Consider the following 20,120-nt stretch of genomic DNA (forward strand, 5'->3'; position numbering starts at 1 on the left):
TCACTCCCCCCACCAAGAAAACGGACAGAACCTCCCTCTGGCTACTGCACCCACACACTGTCGATAACCGAACAGCACTTGCACATTAACGATACTCCACCACGGAAAGTGTACTCTCTCTGGAACATTTCCCCTGTCAGCCTGGAAATGACTGCAATCCCTCTGAGACTCAAACGTACCCGAGAAGAACCCACCACACTTCGAACTGAACCCCCGCCCCCGATTGCTTTACATCCAGGTCTGAATACTGCCCAGCCAGAACTGACTGGCTGTAGTCTCCTCCTACCCCCTACCCCAAACTCCCCTCAGCCCCAATACCTCTCCAATTCCCCGTAACTATGAAGGCTGATTGTTTAGTTTTGGCTGCCAGTGTTATGTTTGCATGTGTGTACTGTACTTGAGCAGGAGGTCTGGGAGACCATAGAACAGCACAGCACTGCCTTGTATTTGTATATCTATGATACTTGATAGAATTCTGTTGGTTTCTGTCCTATGTATTTCAAACTGTATTTGAATGCAAATTATAACAGTGTTGGGTTTATTTTGCAGCTTATGTTTCAGGGTATGACTTGGTGCATTTTCTCAGTCAGTGTTGTGTCCGACTCCCTTCCTGTTTGACCCAGCAACAGTGACACGTGATCAGATTCCAAGATGGCGCTGCCCAGGGAGCGGTGGCAGTTATGTCTCTGTCTCCTGTTCTTTTGCCTTTGTTTTATAAACGCTGCTCTGGTTGACGTTGATAAATGCGACGAACTGCGACTCGGGCAATATCCTTTACTTCGTGTCATTCGTCGTTCGATAAATTGGTCGGTTAAAACAGCCAAAAATATTTGAGCATCTGTGCCTTTCCTTCCCTAATGGCGGACGGTTTAAGGCTGGTGTCACTTTAAAAACGATCGCATTAGGAGTGAGGATTCAGGGTCAACGCTGCAGGGCCATTAGTAGTGAGTTTCATGCATTTACCAAATCAATTTACAATTGTGTTAAATTGTCACTAAAGCAACAGAAAGAGTATGGACCGTTCTAATAGAACGCATACGTTGTCTACGTGATCAGAGTGCAGTAATCCTGATTCTGTATGCGTTTATCTATAATAGTTAATGTATATAGATAACAATATCTTTTATTATCAACTATACATTACCGACAAGTATTAGGAGAGTAAAATTTAACGTAATTTCTACTGGCACTTATTTGCAATACAACTGTTATGTGCCTAGTTTGACTTACACCATTAGCATTGTTGATACGTTTGTCATAATAACGCAACTTTTTCATAAAACTTTACTGGAAATATATGATCTTAATTTTTTTGATAATTATTGACTTTTAATATTAATGTTGAGCAATAAATATAGATAAACCGGTCAAGTTGTGTGTAAAGATTTAGTGGCTTGGGTGCCGATTGTCATGGTTGTGGGTATGTTCGAACTGAGAAGTTGATTTGCAAATGTTTCATCCCCTGTCTAGGTGACATCTTCAGTGCTTTGGAGTCTCCTGTGAAGCGCTGATCTACTGTCTCTTTTGCAATTTATATGGTTCCATATATGCTGCTTCCAGTTGCTGGCTCTGGTTGTTCATTGTAGTGGCCGGTATATTGATTGGGTCCAGGTCAATGTGCTTGCTGATGGATTCTGTGGCTGAGTGAAATTATCTGGCTATCCTAAATTTATCTTGTCCTGTGATTGTTGTGTTGTCCTAGTTGAATTTGTCGTCCTTGTCATCTGTGTGTATGGCTGCTCGGGACAGCTGGTCATGGCGTTTTGTGACGAGTTGGTGTTCATGGATGTGGATTGCTAGTTGTCTACCTGTTTGCCTTATACAGCATTTTATGTAGCCTTGCATGGAATCTTATAAATTATGTTAGTGTTGCACATGATGGGTATAGCGTCTTTTGTCCTGGTGAGTTGGGGTCTGAGCATGGCTGTGGGATTATGGGCTGTCATGAATCCCAGTGGTTGGAGAAGTCTGGCTGTCAGTTCTGAGATTTTTTTATGTAAGGTAGCGTGGCTAATGAGTTAGGTCGTGGCTTGTCCTCATCGCGTTGTTTGTCTGCTAGGCATCTGCAAATGAAGTTGTAGGGATATGTTTTTGTGGTGAATACTCTGTAGAACTCTGTAAAGGTGTTATTCTTCGCTTCAGAGGTCAGCAGTGCTGCAATTTGTTGTAACCCTTTTGAACTGGGTTCTAAAGCAGCAGCTTTTGAGTTTGTGTGGCTTTCCTGTACACTTTTGTGGTGCATTCACCATTCTGTGTTCTTTGTACCATCATATCCAGGAATGGGAGTTGATTGTTGGGTTCCTCTTCTTTCGTAAATGATCCCTGTAAGTATGGTGTTGAGAATCCAGTGTGTGTGCTTGACTCCTGTTCTCTTAATGATAACAAAAGCATCGTCGACGTATCTGATCTAGAGTTTGGGTTGGATTTGTGGTAGGGCTGTATGTTCCAATGTTTGCATCACTGCTTCTGCTATGAGCCCAGAGATGGGTGAACTCATAGGTCATAGAGTCATAGTGATGTACAGCACAGAATCAGACCCTTCGGTCCAACCTGTCCATGCCGACCAGACATCCAACCCAATCTAGTCCCACCTTCCAGCACCCGGCCATATCCCTCCAAACCCTTGCTATTCATATACACATCCACCTGCCTTTTACCAGCCTCCACTACTTCCTCTGGCAGCTCATTCCATACAGGTAACACCTTCTGTGTTAAAAAGTTGCCACTTAGGTCTCTTTTATATCTTTTCCCCTCTCACCCTAAACCTATGCCCTCTCGCTCTGGCCTCCCCCACCCCAGGGAAAAGACTTTGTCTATTTATCCTATCCATGCCTCTCATGACTTTAGAAACCTCTGCAAGGTCACCCCTCAGCCTCCAACGCTCCGGGGAAAACAGTCCTAGCCTATTCAACCTCTCCCTATAGCTCAAATCCTCCAAACCTGGCAACATCCTTGTAAATCTTTTCTGAACCATTGATCTGTTCATATGTTTGGTTGTTGAATGTGCAGTGTGTTGTCAAGCACAGGACTAGTAGTTTGAGCATGTGGTCCTTGTTGACAGGCTCAGAGATGTTATCTGTTCTGCTTGTCCAGGAGGTTGGCTATTGTCTCTCTGGATAGAGTCTTGTCAGTTGAAGTAAATGTTGACGTTACATCAAATGAGTCAATGTTTATGTTCGTAATGTTGCCTAGGAATTCTTTGATTGTTTGGAGTGTTTGGATCTGCTGGTAAGATGTTTTAGCTTTTGTTGAAGTTCAGATTTACGAAAGAGGAGGAAACCAACAATCAACTCCCATTTCTGGATGTGATGGTACAAAGAACACAGAACGGTGAATGCACCACAAAAGTGTACAGGAAACCCACACACACTGACCAGGTCCTGAACTGCAACAGGAACCACCCAAACACACATGAGAAGTTGCATTCAGACCCTGTTCAAAAGGGCTACAGCACACTGCAGTTGAAACTTTATTCCACTCCAACCTCTCACCCTCGGAACGCGCAGCCCTCCACTCCCTCCGTTCCAACCCCAACCTCACCAACTTTGATCTCCAGCATCTGCAGACCTCACTTTCTCCTCTACAGCACACTGCAGCACTCCCAACCTACGAAGGGAAGAAGAAGAAGATCTCTACACGATGTTCGTACTCCCCATGAACGGATATCCCCGCAACTTCATCTGCAGATGCCTAACAGACAAACCACGCGATGAGGACATGCAACAACCTAACTCACTAGCCATGCTGCCTTACGTAAAAAACATCTCGGAAGTGACAGCCAGAATTCTCTGACCACTGGGATTCATGACAGCTGATCAATTGACAGCCACACTCAGACAACAACACACCAGGACAAAAGAGGCTACAAAAGAGGCTAATGTAAGTTTCAGGATTCCATGCAAAAGCTGCACAAAACAAAATGTAAGGCAAAAAGGTAGAAAACTATCCACAAAATGCCACAACCAGCTGTCCCTAGTAGCCATACACAGAGATGAGAAGGACCACAAATTCGACTGGGACAACCTAACGATTGTTGGACATTTCTAATAGCATGGCAGTCAGCCACGGACTCCATCAACAAGCACATTGACCTAGACTCAATATACCAGCCACTACAATGAACAACCAGAACCGGCACCCGGAAGTAAAAGAAACAGAACAAAATACATTCCAGAAGAGACAGTACAACAGCGCTTCACAGGAGGCTCCTAAGCACCTAGACGGGACGAAACACTGCAAATCAACTTGGCAGCTCAGCGAACATACCCACAACCACGATCAATCAACGCAAAATATATGATTTTTGAAACATTTCCTTAATATTTGTTTTCATACATACATTTGCGATAGTCCCAAGATAAACGACGTAACACAAGAGCCAGAAAATTGCACAAATGAAACAGCTTTTGGTACATGGTATTTTCTTATTATTTATAATGTCTTACTTCTGTAGAAAAGGGAAAATTACTTGTTTTAAGATTGTTAGTTTTAGTATTGACTTTCTAAGGAAGAGCATTGAGAATTGTTGTCTACTTTCTGATGTATGAGCCCTTTCCCATTGAAGTAGATATGTACAATAAAAGTTGATAAACTGAAAAGAAAGTATCTCAGATTATGGAAACCTATAAATAAAAACAGAAAATGGTGGAAATACTCAAAACAGATCGAGCAATGGTTATCAACCTGAAGCATCTCTATGTTTCTCTTCCTCAACGCTGGCAGAGCTGCCCAACTGAGCAGTAGCAGTGTTTCTGTGTCGATATCAGATGTTTGATTGACTTAATTTATTATTGAGACATTAGTGATTTGGATGTTGAGGTTATATTGATGGAAAAATCAGTATGGTTGAAGTTGCGGATGATCAGATCACCCTACTCCTGTTCTTGATGTTTTGATGTTTCATCACAGACAACAGTAACCTTGTTTTTAATGTTAAACAACTATGTATCAATGGTATAGCATTTATTAGTCCCACATCCAAAACTATGTATACACAAATTTTACAATGACCTGTGAAAATGTCTTGAAGCTTGTTCCCACCAAATATTCTTATTGGCAGTAATGGTCTTTTTGTCGAACTCAGTAAAAGTATGGTATTTCTTGCATGCTATTTACTTTTCTGGATCTCTTGCAGTTGGGTAAACCCCTTGAGGATATGGGTCTCTCCCATATCCTTACCCTGTCTGAAGATTTATCGTGACTTAGTTGCTTCCATAGATTCCCAAACACAGATGAAAGACCCAACATCATTTCATATCATACTCTTACACGCATTGCACTGTTATAAATCTTTTAATCTCACAGCAGCACAACATTTTATGTGCTGTTCTTGGTAGTAACATGAAATGCAAGTTGGGTAAGTTGTTTATGAAAATACGTAGCCTGCCACTCAAATAAATCGTTTGCATTTTTTTCAATTACTTCCTGCATCCATCTCTCCAATAATTTTGAATGTCCAGTTTCTGCCTCCATCCCTACTCTAGAAGCCTTTCAAGTCCATTTGTAAAGATGTTTCTGTTGCCTCAATTCTAGAATTCTCACATTGAATCTTGTGCCAAAAACCCTTCACTGAATCCGTTTCGGTCAAGAAATGTTCCCAGTGTTGAGATAATATTGATGCAAGGTGTCACCTCAATAATTTAATGTTGTCAGTGGACAAATGGCATATTTTTTCCCCAAATTGTTCATTAAGTTTCTTCAATTGTCACTTTTCTTTTGCAAGGTATAGCTATTTCAGTTAAAGATGGTCAGCACAGAATTAATTGACTGAGAAATATTTTTCCTGTGTTCAAAGTTGGAAGAAATGAAACATAGAAAATAGAAGCAAGAGTAAGCCATTTTGATCATGAGTCCATTGCTATCATTCAACATGATCATGACTGATCCTCTCAATGTAATACCACTTGCTTTCTCCCCATAGCCCTTGATACGTATGGAAATAGGTTTATGCTAAGATGTTACAACATGAATCTAATGAAGCTGCATTGTTGATCACTTTTTGACAATTAGGTATTGAATTTTCAAATATTTAATTTTATTTTAATATTTAAATGCATTCATTTTCATAGACGTTAATGTGTGCATAGTAATAAATGTCGAAAAACTATATTATGCACATGAACATGCAGGTTCTGTTAATGAATATGAAGTAAAACATGACATAATTTAGATAACATTTTCTTTTAATTGTATTTTTAGTTCCTTGTATGCCAGCTCCTAATATTACCTGCAAAAATTATAGTGGCTTCGTGAACACCTTCAGTGGAAAAGAAGTAGGCTTCTATAAGCCCTTTTCTTGCCGTAATGTGTAAGTATTTCAGTCCATTATATTGGTTCAGGCTAAAAATCTTTTGTTCTGAACACTAGTTTTAAACATTGCATTTGTGATAATGTAGCACAGGCAGAATTGAAGCAGAGTCTATAGATTATTTTGAAGTCAGCCAGATGGTTGTTTTGAAACAGACATGTTAAACTTTATGGTGGTAAATGTGATTTAAACGGAGACAAAAAGATATCAAATGGCCCTTCTCTGCACTAGGATTTCTCAAATTAGACTGCTTAGGTAAACTTGGTGGCCAATTTGTTCACAGCAAGATTTCAATAACTGCTATTCAGATTGAACAATTCATTTGTTAAAATAGGAAAGGTGGTTTTGACACTCTTAAAATTCCCTGTGATTCTTAGATTGCGTACTTGATTATTTATTTGCATCACCAAAGGAACAGAATAAACTAGCCTGATTGAGATTACTAATTTGCCCTAAACTATTAATTTTATCCCATTCACCATATTCAATGCTTTTGTAACCGTAAAATGTTGTTATTTCTCCTAGTCTTGCCAAACGCATGGCTGTGTCTTACTTTGTGCCTTTTACAAGAAGGCAAGATAATAATATAAGTTCTAACCTATAACATTCATTGAGCACCCTGTTGTTTATGATGCACATTCTATTTTTAATCAGCAATCTGCTGTTTCTGATATCTTCTGTAGAATGTATTAAGGTGTTTAATTTTTTTAACTGTCGTTGCTATGAGACTGAGAAATGACATAAGAAATATCTAAACATTTAGATATCTAAACATTTAGGTTTAGAGTAAATCTAGAGTGACTGACCAAACCAGCAATGAACTTGCCTATGGAAGAGCTGCAATGCTAAGTTTTCTTAAAAGGTAACAAAATGTTGCAGCCACTAGACATCATACAAAGTAATAAAACTGTTGACAATTTCTCTCCCTTATCATTACTGTGTTATCAATCGGCAAATCAGAACCTGTATCATACTGCTTCACATGCTATTTGAGAGACTACTTCCTGGAACAGATATTAACACTGACTTTTGTGTATATTATTTATGATTGGAATTTGTTCTGCTAAAAGTAACATTTTTAAATCTTAGCTATATTGTTTACAATTGATTGATATCAACTTGAATAGTAAAATAATGTTGTTTACAGCAGCCAAGCTTACTACAATAATTAGCTACTCAGCTTAAGTTGTGCGAAATGAAGAAAAATGCATTCCTTTTCTGTCCCTGCAAATGTTTCATGTAAGCGCAACTATTTCCACTGACCTAAATTTCTATTTTTCACCCAATTTTTCTCACCTTTTGTCTCTGAGACTCTCGGAAAGCGGTTTATAAAGGAGATCTCAAAGGTAGCAATCTCCAGGTTGCTTGCAATGTTATCTACCTGGAACAGTAGGAATATGAAGGGAAGAAAGATCGAAGCCTGGCACAAAGCATCAAGGAGGAGGGAGCTTTTCAGATTCCAGAGACATTGGGTTTCATTCAGATGCAGAGTGCAACCTCATTAGAAGAGAAAAGTTGCATCTGAACCAAATTGGAACCAGTGTCTTTATGGAGGGAATCACTTGTCTGGTTGGAAAGATTTTAAACTCAATTTTTGAAAGGTGGTATACCAGCAAATAGAAGTAGATGTGAGAATGTTGAATAGTACAGGAGAAAGTCATGGTACTATATTATTTAAGAACAACTAAGAATGACAATGTGGTTACAAAGTCCTGTATAGAAAGCAACTTTAAAATGGCTCAAAAACAGAAATTGTTGGAAAAGCTCAGCAGGTCTGGCAGCATCTGTGAAGAGAACTTCGAGTTAACGTTTCAGGTCGAGTGACCCTTCTTCAGAACCCTTTAAAATGAATCCACTGCCTTTCTTTCTTCCACTGACCTAAAATGGCTCCTTATGTGGAGTAGAAGAAGCAGCTCACCAATGAAATTAGTTTCTCTAAATTCTGTCCAGTTTCGTGCTGCAGAAAATTCTTTGCAGCAAGGTAAAAAGAAGCCATCAGAATTCCCAAATCTTGTTAGTAGGGAATTCTCAACACTTTCACAGATTTCCACAATATCTTTTACGTGAAGCTTCCGTGACCACAGCACAATGTCAACCATTATGATGCTCAATGGTACATTGATGCATGTTTGCACAATATTGGGAAGCATGAGGCCTTGTGTTGAAGATATCCTGATATGTGTGCAAAACTAGAGATGCTGGAATGGACATCACAATGGAGATTTAAATGGAGTGATGTTATGTGTGGTAAAAGAGGAGAAAGTAAAGATCAGGAATGGAGCTAAAACCAATAGAACATACTGAAAAGGCTTGTTATACTCTGAGCAGGTAAGTTGTCTTGCTATGTAGATCTCTCCATTGAGATCAAGGCTCAGGATCTTTGAAGAGCCCATCAGAGAATGATGAAATTCACCAAAGGTCATGAGATCACGTCTTCCAAACCTGCAACCACTTCCATCTAGAAGCACAAGAGCAGCAGATATATGGGAACACCAATATCTGCAAGTTCCCCTCCAAGCCACTCACCATCTTGGAGCCACTCACAGACTTGGAAATATCACCCTTTACTGTCACTAGCTCAAAATCTTGGAATTCACTCCCTAATGCCATTGTGGGTCGACAGCACACGAACTGCAACATTTCAAGAAGGTGGCTCATCACCACCTATTCAAGGGCAACAAGAGATGGGCAATAAACGCTGGCCAGCCAAAATGCCACATTCCCAAAAGTGAATATTTTTGAAAAAAAGAGACAATTAAGTCCCACAAACGTATGAACAACTTATTTCCTGACTTGTCAAAATGGAAACACTTCAATCATGGAAAAATTAACCTTTCAATCGTTAATTTCTTAGTCAAAAGATATAGATTTTCTTAAGATGGCTGTGAAATAATTAAAGGTACTTATTGGAATATGATAGAGAAATTTTGAACTGCTGACAGGATCTGGAGAGGAGGTGTATGATCAACCAAGATTTGGGTGAGTTAGAAGACCACCAGTTTATGTTCTCTCGTGCTTTCTTTATCTTCTTTTTAGATGGAATGTGGTTGTGTCGATATTCCTGCAAACATTTAGAGCATATTTAAGGAAAACTTCAATTAAACTGCAGTGTTCACATTTGCTCCAACTTTAAGCCACAAGGAAGGACCATAGCCTTTTAGAATCACAGAATTGTTATGATCCAGGAGGTGGTTATTTGGTCCATTGTGCCAATCTCCTGTTTGCATATTCTCCCCGTGTCTGAATAGCTTTCCTCCAGTTGGTTCGTTTTGCTCCCATAGTCCAAAGATGTGCAAGTTAGGTGGATGAGCCATGCTAAATTGCCCATAGTGTCCAGGAAAGTGCAGGCTAGGTGGATTAGCCAGAGGAAATGAAGAGCTACAGTGATGGGGCATGGGGGTGGGTCTGGGTGGGGTGCTTTTTGGAGGATTGGTGTGGACTCAGTGAGCGAATGGTCTGTTTCCATGTTGTAGGGATTCTATGCTTCTAAGCAATGGTTGGGAATGGTGTTGGCAAGATGGAGTTGCCAGGAACATTAGGTCAAGGCTTTTGCTGGGGTTCATGATTTTAGTTGGGGGATGTTAGTTCTTCCTTTTTGGTGGGGGCTGTACCTTATACCAGGCTGAAAGAACCCATCTGTGCGGTAGAGGTAATGGAAATGGAGATGATCGGCCATTTCAAAGACATGATTGCTTTACAGAGTACCAACATGGTCTTGATGGACCTACTAGCCTCCTGTGTTGAAATTACTTTGTTCGTAGTATTTCCTACCATAAGCAAAACCCTGTACCATAAAATTAATTAATTGTGCCCTAACCTGTGAGTACATAGCAGTTTTAACCATTAATCTTTACCAAGGTATTCTCCAGTAATATTGTAATTATTCATTTCAGTGCATTGAAAGGGAACAATTTTGATTTGTTTTATCATAAAATTAAGTTAACGAATATCTATGATCTGCAATTGTTTATATAAAACCAGAAGTCACACACTTGCAATTATGATTCTTGAGCCCTGCTCATATGATCATTTATGTAAGATTAAAGGTAGACAGAATCTAAATGTCGAATTTGTGCTGATACGTTCAACGTCTGAGAGTAGAGTTGTGAACTATCATAGAAATAATTGTATTGGTCAGCTTGACATATTTAAAATGAATTGTTTATAAGTATTCAACAAGAGTTTTATCTTCATTTCTTCTGATTTTTGAAATCCAGGGGCACTTATGACCATTGTAAAGCCCCAAAAGCTGTTTGTTGGATTTAGCTGAGTGTACTGACTGCCACATTTGACTGGACTTCAAATGTAAACTATGATATCATTGGGATGATGTATAGATGTTATAGTGTTATTTCAGTGATATGGTTTCTTGGCTGAAATAAACTTTGCAGGCCATGAGTATCACACCACCTAATGCTCATTATCACACTTCTGCATCCTCGATTCTGACTCAGTGTCTGCAGGCATATATTTGAAGTTCAGACAGTTATAGTCATGAATTCAGTTATCAATCTCAAAAAGTGTGGTCCAGGAAAAGCACAGCCAGCCAGCAGCATCTGAAGAGCAGGAGAGTCAATGTTTCGAGCATAAGCTCTTCATCACAAATGTGGGGGGCCTCCAAGGGGGCTGAGAGATAAATGAGGCTGGGGGGAAGGTAGCTGAGAATGAGATAGGTAGATGAAGGTGGGGGGTGATGGTGAGAGGTTGGATCAGGTAGGTGGGAAGGCAGATGGGCAGGTAGGACAGTTCAAGAAGGCGCTGCCAAGTTGGAGGTTTGGATCTGGGATAGAGTTGGGGGTGGGGTGATCAGGAAATTACTGAAATCAACATTGATCCCTTGCGGTTGGCGCGTCCCAAGGTGGAAGATGAGGTGTTCTTCCTCCAGAATTTGGCGATGGAGGAGGCCCTGAACTTGCATGTCCTTGGCGGAGTGGGAAGGGGAGTTGACGTGTTCGACCACAGGCTGGTGGGGTTGATTGGTGCGTGTGTCCCAGAGATGTTATCTGAAACATTCTGCAAGTTGGCACTCTGTCTCCCTAATGTAGAGCAGACCACATCGAGAACAATGGACACAGCAGATGAAGTGTTTGGAGGTGGGGCATGGTCCTGACGAGGAAGTTGCAGATAGACTAGTCTCGGCAGAATGCTGAAAGGGGTGGGGAGGGAAATATGTCTCTGGTCATGGGGTCTGTCTGTAGGTAGCAGAAATGGCAGAGGATGATGCGTTGTATCCAGAGGTTGATTAGATTAGATTACTTACAGTGTGGAAACAGGCCCTTCGGCCCAACAAGTCCACACCAACCCGCCGAAGCGCAACCCACCCATACCCCTACATTTACCCCTTACCTAACACTACGGGCAATTTAACATGGCCAATTGATGAGAACCGGGGGGGTGGTTCTGTCCTTGTTGCAATTTGAGGGATGGGGTACAAGGGCGGAGGTGCGGGAAGTGGAGGAGATGTGCAGTCCTTGAAGTAGGAGGGCATCTGGGATGTTGTGGAGTGTAATTGGTGCTCCAGGGAGCAAATGTTGTGGGAGCTGAGGAATTGGGAGTAAGGGATATTGTTCCTACAGGAGGTAGGATGGGAGGAGGTGGGTTTGAAGTATGTCCATGTTGAGTCGGTCGCCGGAAATGGAAATGGAGAGGTCCAGGAAGGGTAGGGAGGTGTCCAAGATGGTCCAGGTGAACTTGAAATGAGGGTGGAAGGTGTTCATGATGTTGATGAATTGTTCAACCTCCTCATGGGAGCATGAGGTGACGCTGATACGGCCATCAATGTAGTGGAGTGGTGCCGGTGTAGCTGTGGAAGATGGACTATTGCACATACCCAACAAAGAGGCAAGCATAGCTGGGGCCCATGCGTGTGCCCATGGCTACCCTTTTGGTTTCTACCTTGGTACCCTCCAACCACACACGATCAATGTTAATTTCAACATTTTCTGAGCTTCCCTTCCCCAACCTTATCCCAAATCCAGCTCTCCAATCCACCCACTTGATAGTCCTAGCTGTCCGTCTTCCTTCCCACCTATCCGCTTCACCCTCCGCTCCGACCTATCACCATCACCCCTCCCGTGTCCAATCAGGCATTTCTTTGAATTCATGCTCTCAAGAATCATGGAAATTTATTGCACGGATCGAGGCTGTTTGGTCCATCATGGTCATACAGGTTGAATCATTCCAACTTTTGGTTCATTGTCCTATGGGTTACAGCATTTAGAATCATAAGGGATGTATAGCACAGAAACAGACCCTTGTGTCCAACACATCCATGACGACTGAATATCCTAAATAAATCTAGTCCCATTCGCCAGTATTTGGCCCATATCCCTGTAAATCCTTCCTATTCATATACCCACCCAGATGCCTTTTAAATGTTGTATTTGTACCAGCCTCCACAACTTCCTCTGGCAGCTCACTACATACTCCACCCCCGGTTGAATAAGTTGCCCCTTAGGTCCCTTTTATGTATTTTCCCTCTCATCCTACACCTATGCCCTTGAGTTTCAGATTCAATCATCACCGGGAAAAGACTTTGTCTGTTTACCCTATCCGTGCCCTTCATGATTTTCTAAACCTCGAAAAGGTCACCCCTCAGCCTCCGAAGCTACAGGGATAATCGGCCCAGCCTATTCAGCCTCTCCCTATAGCTCAAGCCCTCCAACCCTGGCAATATCCTCGTAACTCTTTTCTGAACCCTTTCTCAAGTTTCACAACATCTTTCCAAGAGGAGGCACACCAGAACTGCACACGAATATTCCAAACATGGCCGAACCAATGTCTTGTATAGCCACAACATGACTTCCCATCTCCTATACTCAATGCACTGACCAATAAAGGCAAGCAGACCAAATGCTGTTTCACTATCCTACTGACCTGGGACTCCATTTTCAAGGAACTATGAACCTACACTTAAGTCTCTTCATTTCAGCAACACTCCCCTGGACATTACCATTACCTGTCCCAATTTGCCTTTCCAAAATGCAGCACCTCGCATTTATGTAAATTAAACATCATCTGCCATTCCTCGGCCCCATTGTCAAGATCCCATTGTACTCTGAGATAACCTTCTTCACTGTCCACTGGCCCTTCACATAAACATCCAAGTACTACTTAAATGTGAGGATTTTTAACTCTGCCACTCTTAAGTAGTAAGTTCAAATCGCCATCATCCGGATGAAAAAAAATTCCCCTCAAATCTCTCAACCTCTGTACTTTAATCTTAAATCCCTGCTCCTGGATTCTGGAAATCAAAAGAAATCCGGTCTTTCTATTTTAGTTTATCAAGATCTCTAATTACAGTAATAAAATTATATCTCTCCTGAACCTGTGTTCCTAATAAAACACCCATACTTTGTTCAGTACTTCCCAATAACTATAATTCTCCAGTCCAGGCAACATCCCTGTCCATTTCCTTAGTAATTTCTCAAACAACTGCATATTTACTGTTATGCACTGATCAGAATTAGACACGGCAAATCGATTCTGGCACAGTTTCTTATTAAGTTCCAGCATATACTCTCTGCTCTGATTTTTCCATGTCTCAATTAATAATGTCCACATGCTTTCTTGACCACATTATCAACTTTCTCACCCCTTTGGAGATTGGGGGATATGCGCTCCAAAGTTCTGAATTTTTTTGTACTTATTGGTATTTTAACATTTATTGTATATTATTAGCCTTCCCCAAATTCATTTCCTCCCACCGGTCATGTTTGATCTCCATTTGCCACTGTTTCACCCAATTTACTAGTCCAGTGATCTCTTCCTGATGTTTACAACTTCATTCTCATTATTAGTCATGCAAAAAATGTATCATTTGCATATTTCTTCATCAGACCCCCAATATTCAGGTCCAAATCAATAAACATCATAAAAAAACAAGGGACCAGAACTGCACATGACAAAACTATACTGAAAGCAATCTTTAATCACACAAACAAGGATATGGGCCAAGTACTTGCAAATGGGACTAGATTTATTTAGGATATCTGGTCAGTATAGACGAGTTGGCCCCAAGGGTCTGTTTCCATGCTGTGTATCTCGATGACTCTAAGTTTGTATGTGTGTGTCTCCTGCCACTAAGGTATTTTGGATCTAAGTTGCGATTTCCTTGGATCCCAAGAGCCTTTACCTTTGGTGAGTCCTTTTCAAAAGCCTTTTTAAAATCCATTCATACTACATCAGTTGCCTTATCCCCATCAACCTTTCTGTTACCTCCTCAAAAATCATATATTAGACGTGCTAAATGTCCACCTGTCCCATGACAACACTGAAGCCAAGGAGAATTGGAAAATAACTTTCAGAGCCTCCATCATTTCTTCTGACACTTTGTTAACAGTCTATGATACATTTGGCCCTGACAAATTATTCACTTGAAAAATATTCTCTCTACACCCCAGTATGTGAAAGTTATTTAAATATTTGTCTCCTCCCTGATCTCAGCGTCTGTATTAATAGTCTTTTTTATGAAAACAGGTCCAATGGTATTCGTTAAGAATTCTAGCCACATGCTATGCCTGCATGAACTGAATATCATTATGGTCTCCAACAGACTGTACTCTTTCTTTAGTGGTATTCTTGTTATTTATTTATTTCTAAAGAATCCTTTAAGGTTCCGTGATTTTACTTGACAATATTTCTTTCCAGCTGTCTCATTTCTTTCCTAATTCTATTTTTCATTTTCATTTTACTCAATACGTTTATCCATAGATTTTAGGCAGTACTGTGCCTTTGATATCTTTGATAATCTGCCTTTTTAATCTTTAGCCCCTTCTTTCTGTCCTTGCCATCCTGGATTTCTTAGTCCCAACCTTTTGCTTTGAGACCATTTACTTGCTCTGAGCCCTCACTATCTCCTCCTTGAATACCTTCCAGTGATCTAGTACTGATTTATTGTCATAAGATCTTACAGCATGGAAAGTGGCCCTTCAGGCATCCCATCTGCAATAGTCATCAAACATGCATCACTTCTAAACATGTTTTCCAGCACTTGGTCCAAAGCCTTGTATACCATGATGTTTCAAGTATTCATCTAAATACTTTGTTTAGATTAGATTCCCTACAGAGTGGAAACAGGTCCTTCAGCCCAACAAGTCCACACCGACCCTCTGAAGAGTAATCCACCCAGTCCCATTTCCCCCTGACTAATGCACCTAATGCTACAGGCAATTTAGCATGGCCAATTCACCTGACCTGCACATCTTTGGACTGTGGGAGGAAACCGGAGCACCCAGAGGAAACCCACGCAGACGCTGGGAGAATGTGCAAACTCCACACAGACAGTAACCTGAGGCTGGAATCGAACCTGGGACCCTGGTGCTGTGAGACAGCAGTGCTAACCACTGAGCCACCGTGCCACCCAAGTCTTGAATGTGTGGAGGATTTCTACCTCTATCACCCTTTTAGACAGTGAGGTCCAGTAACCTGCAAGTTACTTTAGTCTACTTCAACTAAATCTCTAGTTGTGAATTTATATTCCTAATGACTTTATTCTTTTCCATAAATCCTATTAATTTCGAGTGAAGTGCTCCCAATCAGTACCTCTTCTATCTGTGCTGGTTTCCTTCCTAGAACTAAGTATGGAACTGATCCTTCCCCTGTTGATTCTGAATATCCTCACTGAGTTTTAAGAATTCTATCCCATGATATCTTTTATGCTACTTTATTCTTGTTTATTCTGGGTAGGTGAAATCTCCATCAAGTATTGTCTTGTTGATTTGGTGTTGCTCAGAGATTTGTCCTCACCGTTGCTCTTCTGTCTCTTTCTGACTCCTTAAAGGTCTATTATATGCTCCCAACAATGCAATTGCCATTTTTTGTCCTTCAGTTCACCCATGTGGTTGCATTTGACACACTTCTACCATAACACACTCGGTGTTTACAAAAGGGTCACAATATTGATTTTATAAATCTCCCTAAAACTGGGGATTTGTGCCCCCCTTTTGTCCATGTCTTAGTAAGAAATCAGAATCAGGATCCAATATTCTGAACATCATACATTGAAGGATACACCATTTAGCACCCCAAACTCCCTTGTTATCTATTTTAAATCTTTGTTACCTCTGCCTTGCAAAAATTTGTACAAATTTTTCTTTTTGCCTCCCATTTATAATTTCTGTTTTGCTTATGAATCTACTCTCAGGTTTGAGTTTGATTCATTGTTATCACATGCTGAGACAGTGAAAAGTATTGTTTTGCATGCTATATAATCAGATCATATCATAGTGCATCAGCTTACAGAATACAGTATTACAGTTGCAGGTGCAGAGAGAGAGATTTGAGAGGTCTGTTAACAAGTCTGATAACAGCATGAAATAGCTGTTCTTGAATCTGTTCATAGGTTATACAAACTTTTATATCTTCTGCTCAAAAGAAGAGGATGGAAGAGAGTATAACCAGGGTGGGACTGATCTTTGGTTATGTTGGTAGCTTGACCGAGTCGGAGGAATGTATAGGTGGTGTCAATGTTTGGGAGGCTGGTTTGCATAATGAACTGGGCTGATTTCATGATTCTCTGCAGTGTCTTGGGTCTTGGGACGAGTGTTGCTATACTGCACTGTGATGCATCCAGATAGGATGCTTTCTATGTTGCATCATTGGTATGAGTCTCTGTGGACATACCAAATTTACTTAGCTCCTGAGGAAGTAGAAGCATTGTTGTCCTTTCTTGACCATTGCATCGGCATGAGTGGACCAGGACAGGTTGTTGGTGATCATCACTCCCAGGAATTTGACGCTTTTGACCATCTCCACCTCAGCACCATTGCAGACAGGAGCGTGCCCTCCACTCCACTTCCTGATGTCAGTGACCAGCTCCTTCATTTTGCTGACGTTGATGGAAACATTAAAAACCAAAGAACTGCAGATACTGTAAATCTGAAACAAAAACAGAAATTGCTAGAAAAGCTCAGCAGGTCTGGCCCCACCTGTGGAATACCTGTTCTGAAGAAGGGTCACTCGACCCAAAATGTTAATGCTGATTTCTCTTCACAGATGTGGCCAGGTCGGCTGAGCTTTACCAGCCCTTTCTGTTAATTGAAACATTGCTGCTTTTACACCATGCCGCTAAGTACTCAATCACTTTCCTGTATTCTGTCCAGTCTTTTGAGCTCCACCCTACAACAGTGGTGTTGTCAGCAGATTTGTAAATGAAGTTGAACTGAATTTGGCCACAGTCCTGAGTGTATACGGAGTATGTTGTTCCCGATTATGGAAGATGATTGAGATGTACGAGGCTGGAGAAATAATAATGGGGAACCAGGAATAGGCAGAGGTGTTGATAAATACTTTGCAGCGGGTAGAGGGTAACAAACTAGCATAGCTAACAGGAAACAGAAAAGGAATAGGTAAGTCTTTCTCGGGCAACAGAATGTTGCATATGGTGTTGCCGCACAGTCAGGTGCTGGGCCTCAACCTTTTACAATTTATGTGAATGGTTTAGATAAAGGAGTCAAAGATACGGTAACAAGTTTGCTGATGACATAAAGATGGGTAAGAATGTAAATTCTGACAAGGGCATAAGGAACCTACTAAAGGATATGGAGATAAAACAAATATCTGGCAAATGGAGTACAAAGTGGGAAATTGAGGAATTGTTCATTTTTGGCAGAAAGAATTAAAAGAAGCGTATTAACTAAATGGTGGGGGAGTTGAGACCTCTGAAATGAAGGGAGATCTGGATGTCCTCATGTTTGAATCACAGAAGGTTAGTGTGCAGGTAGAGTAGTAGTCAAGAAAGCTCAGAAATGTTGTGTAATAGAATGCAAGGAGAATTTAATGCAACAGTAGGGCGGATGTAATAGTAGAGCATTTAGCGTTACATAATATGACCAAATAGAGTCAGCATAGCTTTATAAAGGGAACGCATGCCTGACAAGTCTACGGGAATTCTTTGAGAGGGTAACAAGTAAGATAGATAAAGACATTGTGTATATAATATATTTGTATTTTCAGACAGCATTTGATAAGGTACCATACATTAGACAACTTATTAAGATAAGAGTCCATGGTGTTGTACATAGTGTATTAACGTGGGGATAGAGGATTGGCTAACAAGTAGAAGACAGAGAATTAGGATCGGGGTACTTTCAGAATGGCAACCTATAACTAGTGATGTGGTGCAGGGATCAGTGCTGAAGTCACAATCCTTGATAATGTGTGTTAACGACTTGGATGAGGAAAGTGAATGTACTGTCGCCAAGTTTGCAGATGACACAAATATAGGTGGAAAGGCAAATAGTGAGAATGACATACAGTCTGCAGAGAGGTGTAGACAAGTGTAGTGAATGGGCAAAATCTTGGCAGATGAAATAGAATATGAAGAATTGTGTGGTTTTGCACTTTAGGAAGAAGAGAGGAGCTAAATATTATTTAAATGGAGAAAGACTGCAGAAAACCCTAGAATAGAAGAATTTGTATGTCCTCCTCCAGGAATCATGAAAATGGGATGTTGGCCTCTATTTCAAAAGAATCGAGGAGAAAAGTAGGTAGTTTTGCTAAAATTATGTATGTCACTGGTGTTGTGGTCTCCTTATTCAACAGTAGATATACTGGCATTGGAAACCGTTCAAAAAGAGTTCACTTCACTGATACCAGAGAAAGAGGGACTGCCTTATGCAATTTAGAAGTGGTTGATTGAGATTGGGCCTTTACTCTGAATATAGAATAATGAGAGGCAACCTTATAGAAACATTGAAGGTTCTTGGAGGACTTGTTAGGGAAGATACAGAAAGGTTCCTTCCCTTCTGGGCTTGTCATATGAAGAGTAGTTAAGGACTCTGCGTCTGTCCTTGAAGGAGTTCAGAAGGATGAGGAGGATCTCATTGAAACTTAAAACATTGAACCGTCTGGACAGAGTGGATGTTAAGATGATGTTTCCACTAGTTGGCTGAAACTAAGACCCGCAGATACTCATTGAAGCAACGACCCTATGGAACTGAGATGGGGAATACGAGTTTGAACTAGTAAGAAGTAATTTTATTATGGTTCTAGAGGTGATCCATCCTTCAAGTAGTGAGCAATATTTTGAATTAACTTCTAGTTGGAGGAAAAATCTTGGAAACATTGAAGAAACAGTGTTGGTGAAAATGGTGGAAGGTATGGGATTGATGCAGGTGGGAATGTAGGGTTCTTCTGAATGGATGAAGATGGGTTAAATTGCCTTCATTCGTAAGTATATTGTGGTCTTGAACAGCATTGTGTTTAACATGGAGGCAAACCCCTCTCTTAATTAAACCAAACACCCAGAAAAGCTCTCCTCACCTTGTAATTTGTTAAAATATGAGTGATAGAAAATTCCCAAATTCCATTATTTAAAGAAAATAACATCAATTTAGTTTCTAACTCTAAAAGTGAAAATTAAACAAAATCTATTGACAATTCGAAGCCCCCACCCCCCCTTAACTGCTTACTATCTGTCTCCAACTTTATAACAATATGATGTTCCAATGAGACACTTACTAAAATTACATCAACCTAATTTCAAAACCACACCATCTCCACCGTCTTCTGTGTCTTCACTGTTCCAGCTGTTGATCTCCCTGGGTCATCATCGTTTTACTGCGAGTATGTTTCACATGAAAAGATACCTTTGATAGAGAGTGTTTTCTAATTTCTTTGAGAGTAAGATGTTAGATGGACAATTAGCTCTCCAGGAATTTCTCTGTTTATGGCAGTTGCTCTCTGACCAATTTTCAAACTGTCCATATTCTTAGACCCTCCAACATCAGACCATCGCATTGGTTTGATGTTGGCAAAACATTAAATTCAAACTCAATTGGGTTTTAGTCTCCTGGGCATACTTATAGCTGGT

General features: G+C 40.7%; 1 protein-coding gene across 3 annotated transcripts in view; it reads left to right on the forward strand.

Moving 5' to 3' along the window:
* tm2d1 (TM2 domain containing 1) overlaps nucleotides 1-20,120 on the forward strand; it is a 113,693-nt gene continuing 93,573 nt past the window's right edge. Inside the window, exons 1-4 of one of the 3 annotated variants that reach the window (XR_006312978.1) lie at nucleotides 1-238; nucleotides 550-767; nucleotides 4,336-4,409; nucleotides 6,199-6,307. Coding sequence is in view for 2 of the 3 variants with exons in the window: in XM_043699261.1 (XP_043555196.1) it covers nucleotides 652-767; nucleotides 4,336-4,409; nucleotides 6,199-6,307 (299 nt within the window). In the remaining variant the exon portion in view is untranslated. The remainder of the gene's footprint in view (nucleotides 239-549; nucleotides 768-4,335; nucleotides 4,410-6,198; nucleotides 6,308-20,120) is intronic. The other 2 variants (XM_043699261.1, XM_043699259.1) reach the window with 2 other exon arrangements.

This window comes from Chiloscyllium plagiosum, chromosome 11 (genome assembly GCF_004010195.1).
Source record: "Chiloscyllium plagiosum isolate BGI_BamShark_2017 chromosome 11, ASM401019v2, whole genome shotgun sequence".
Taxonomy (NCBI): Eukaryota; Metazoa; Chordata; class Chondrichthyes; order Orectolobiformes; family Hemiscylliidae; genus Chiloscyllium; species Chiloscyllium plagiosum.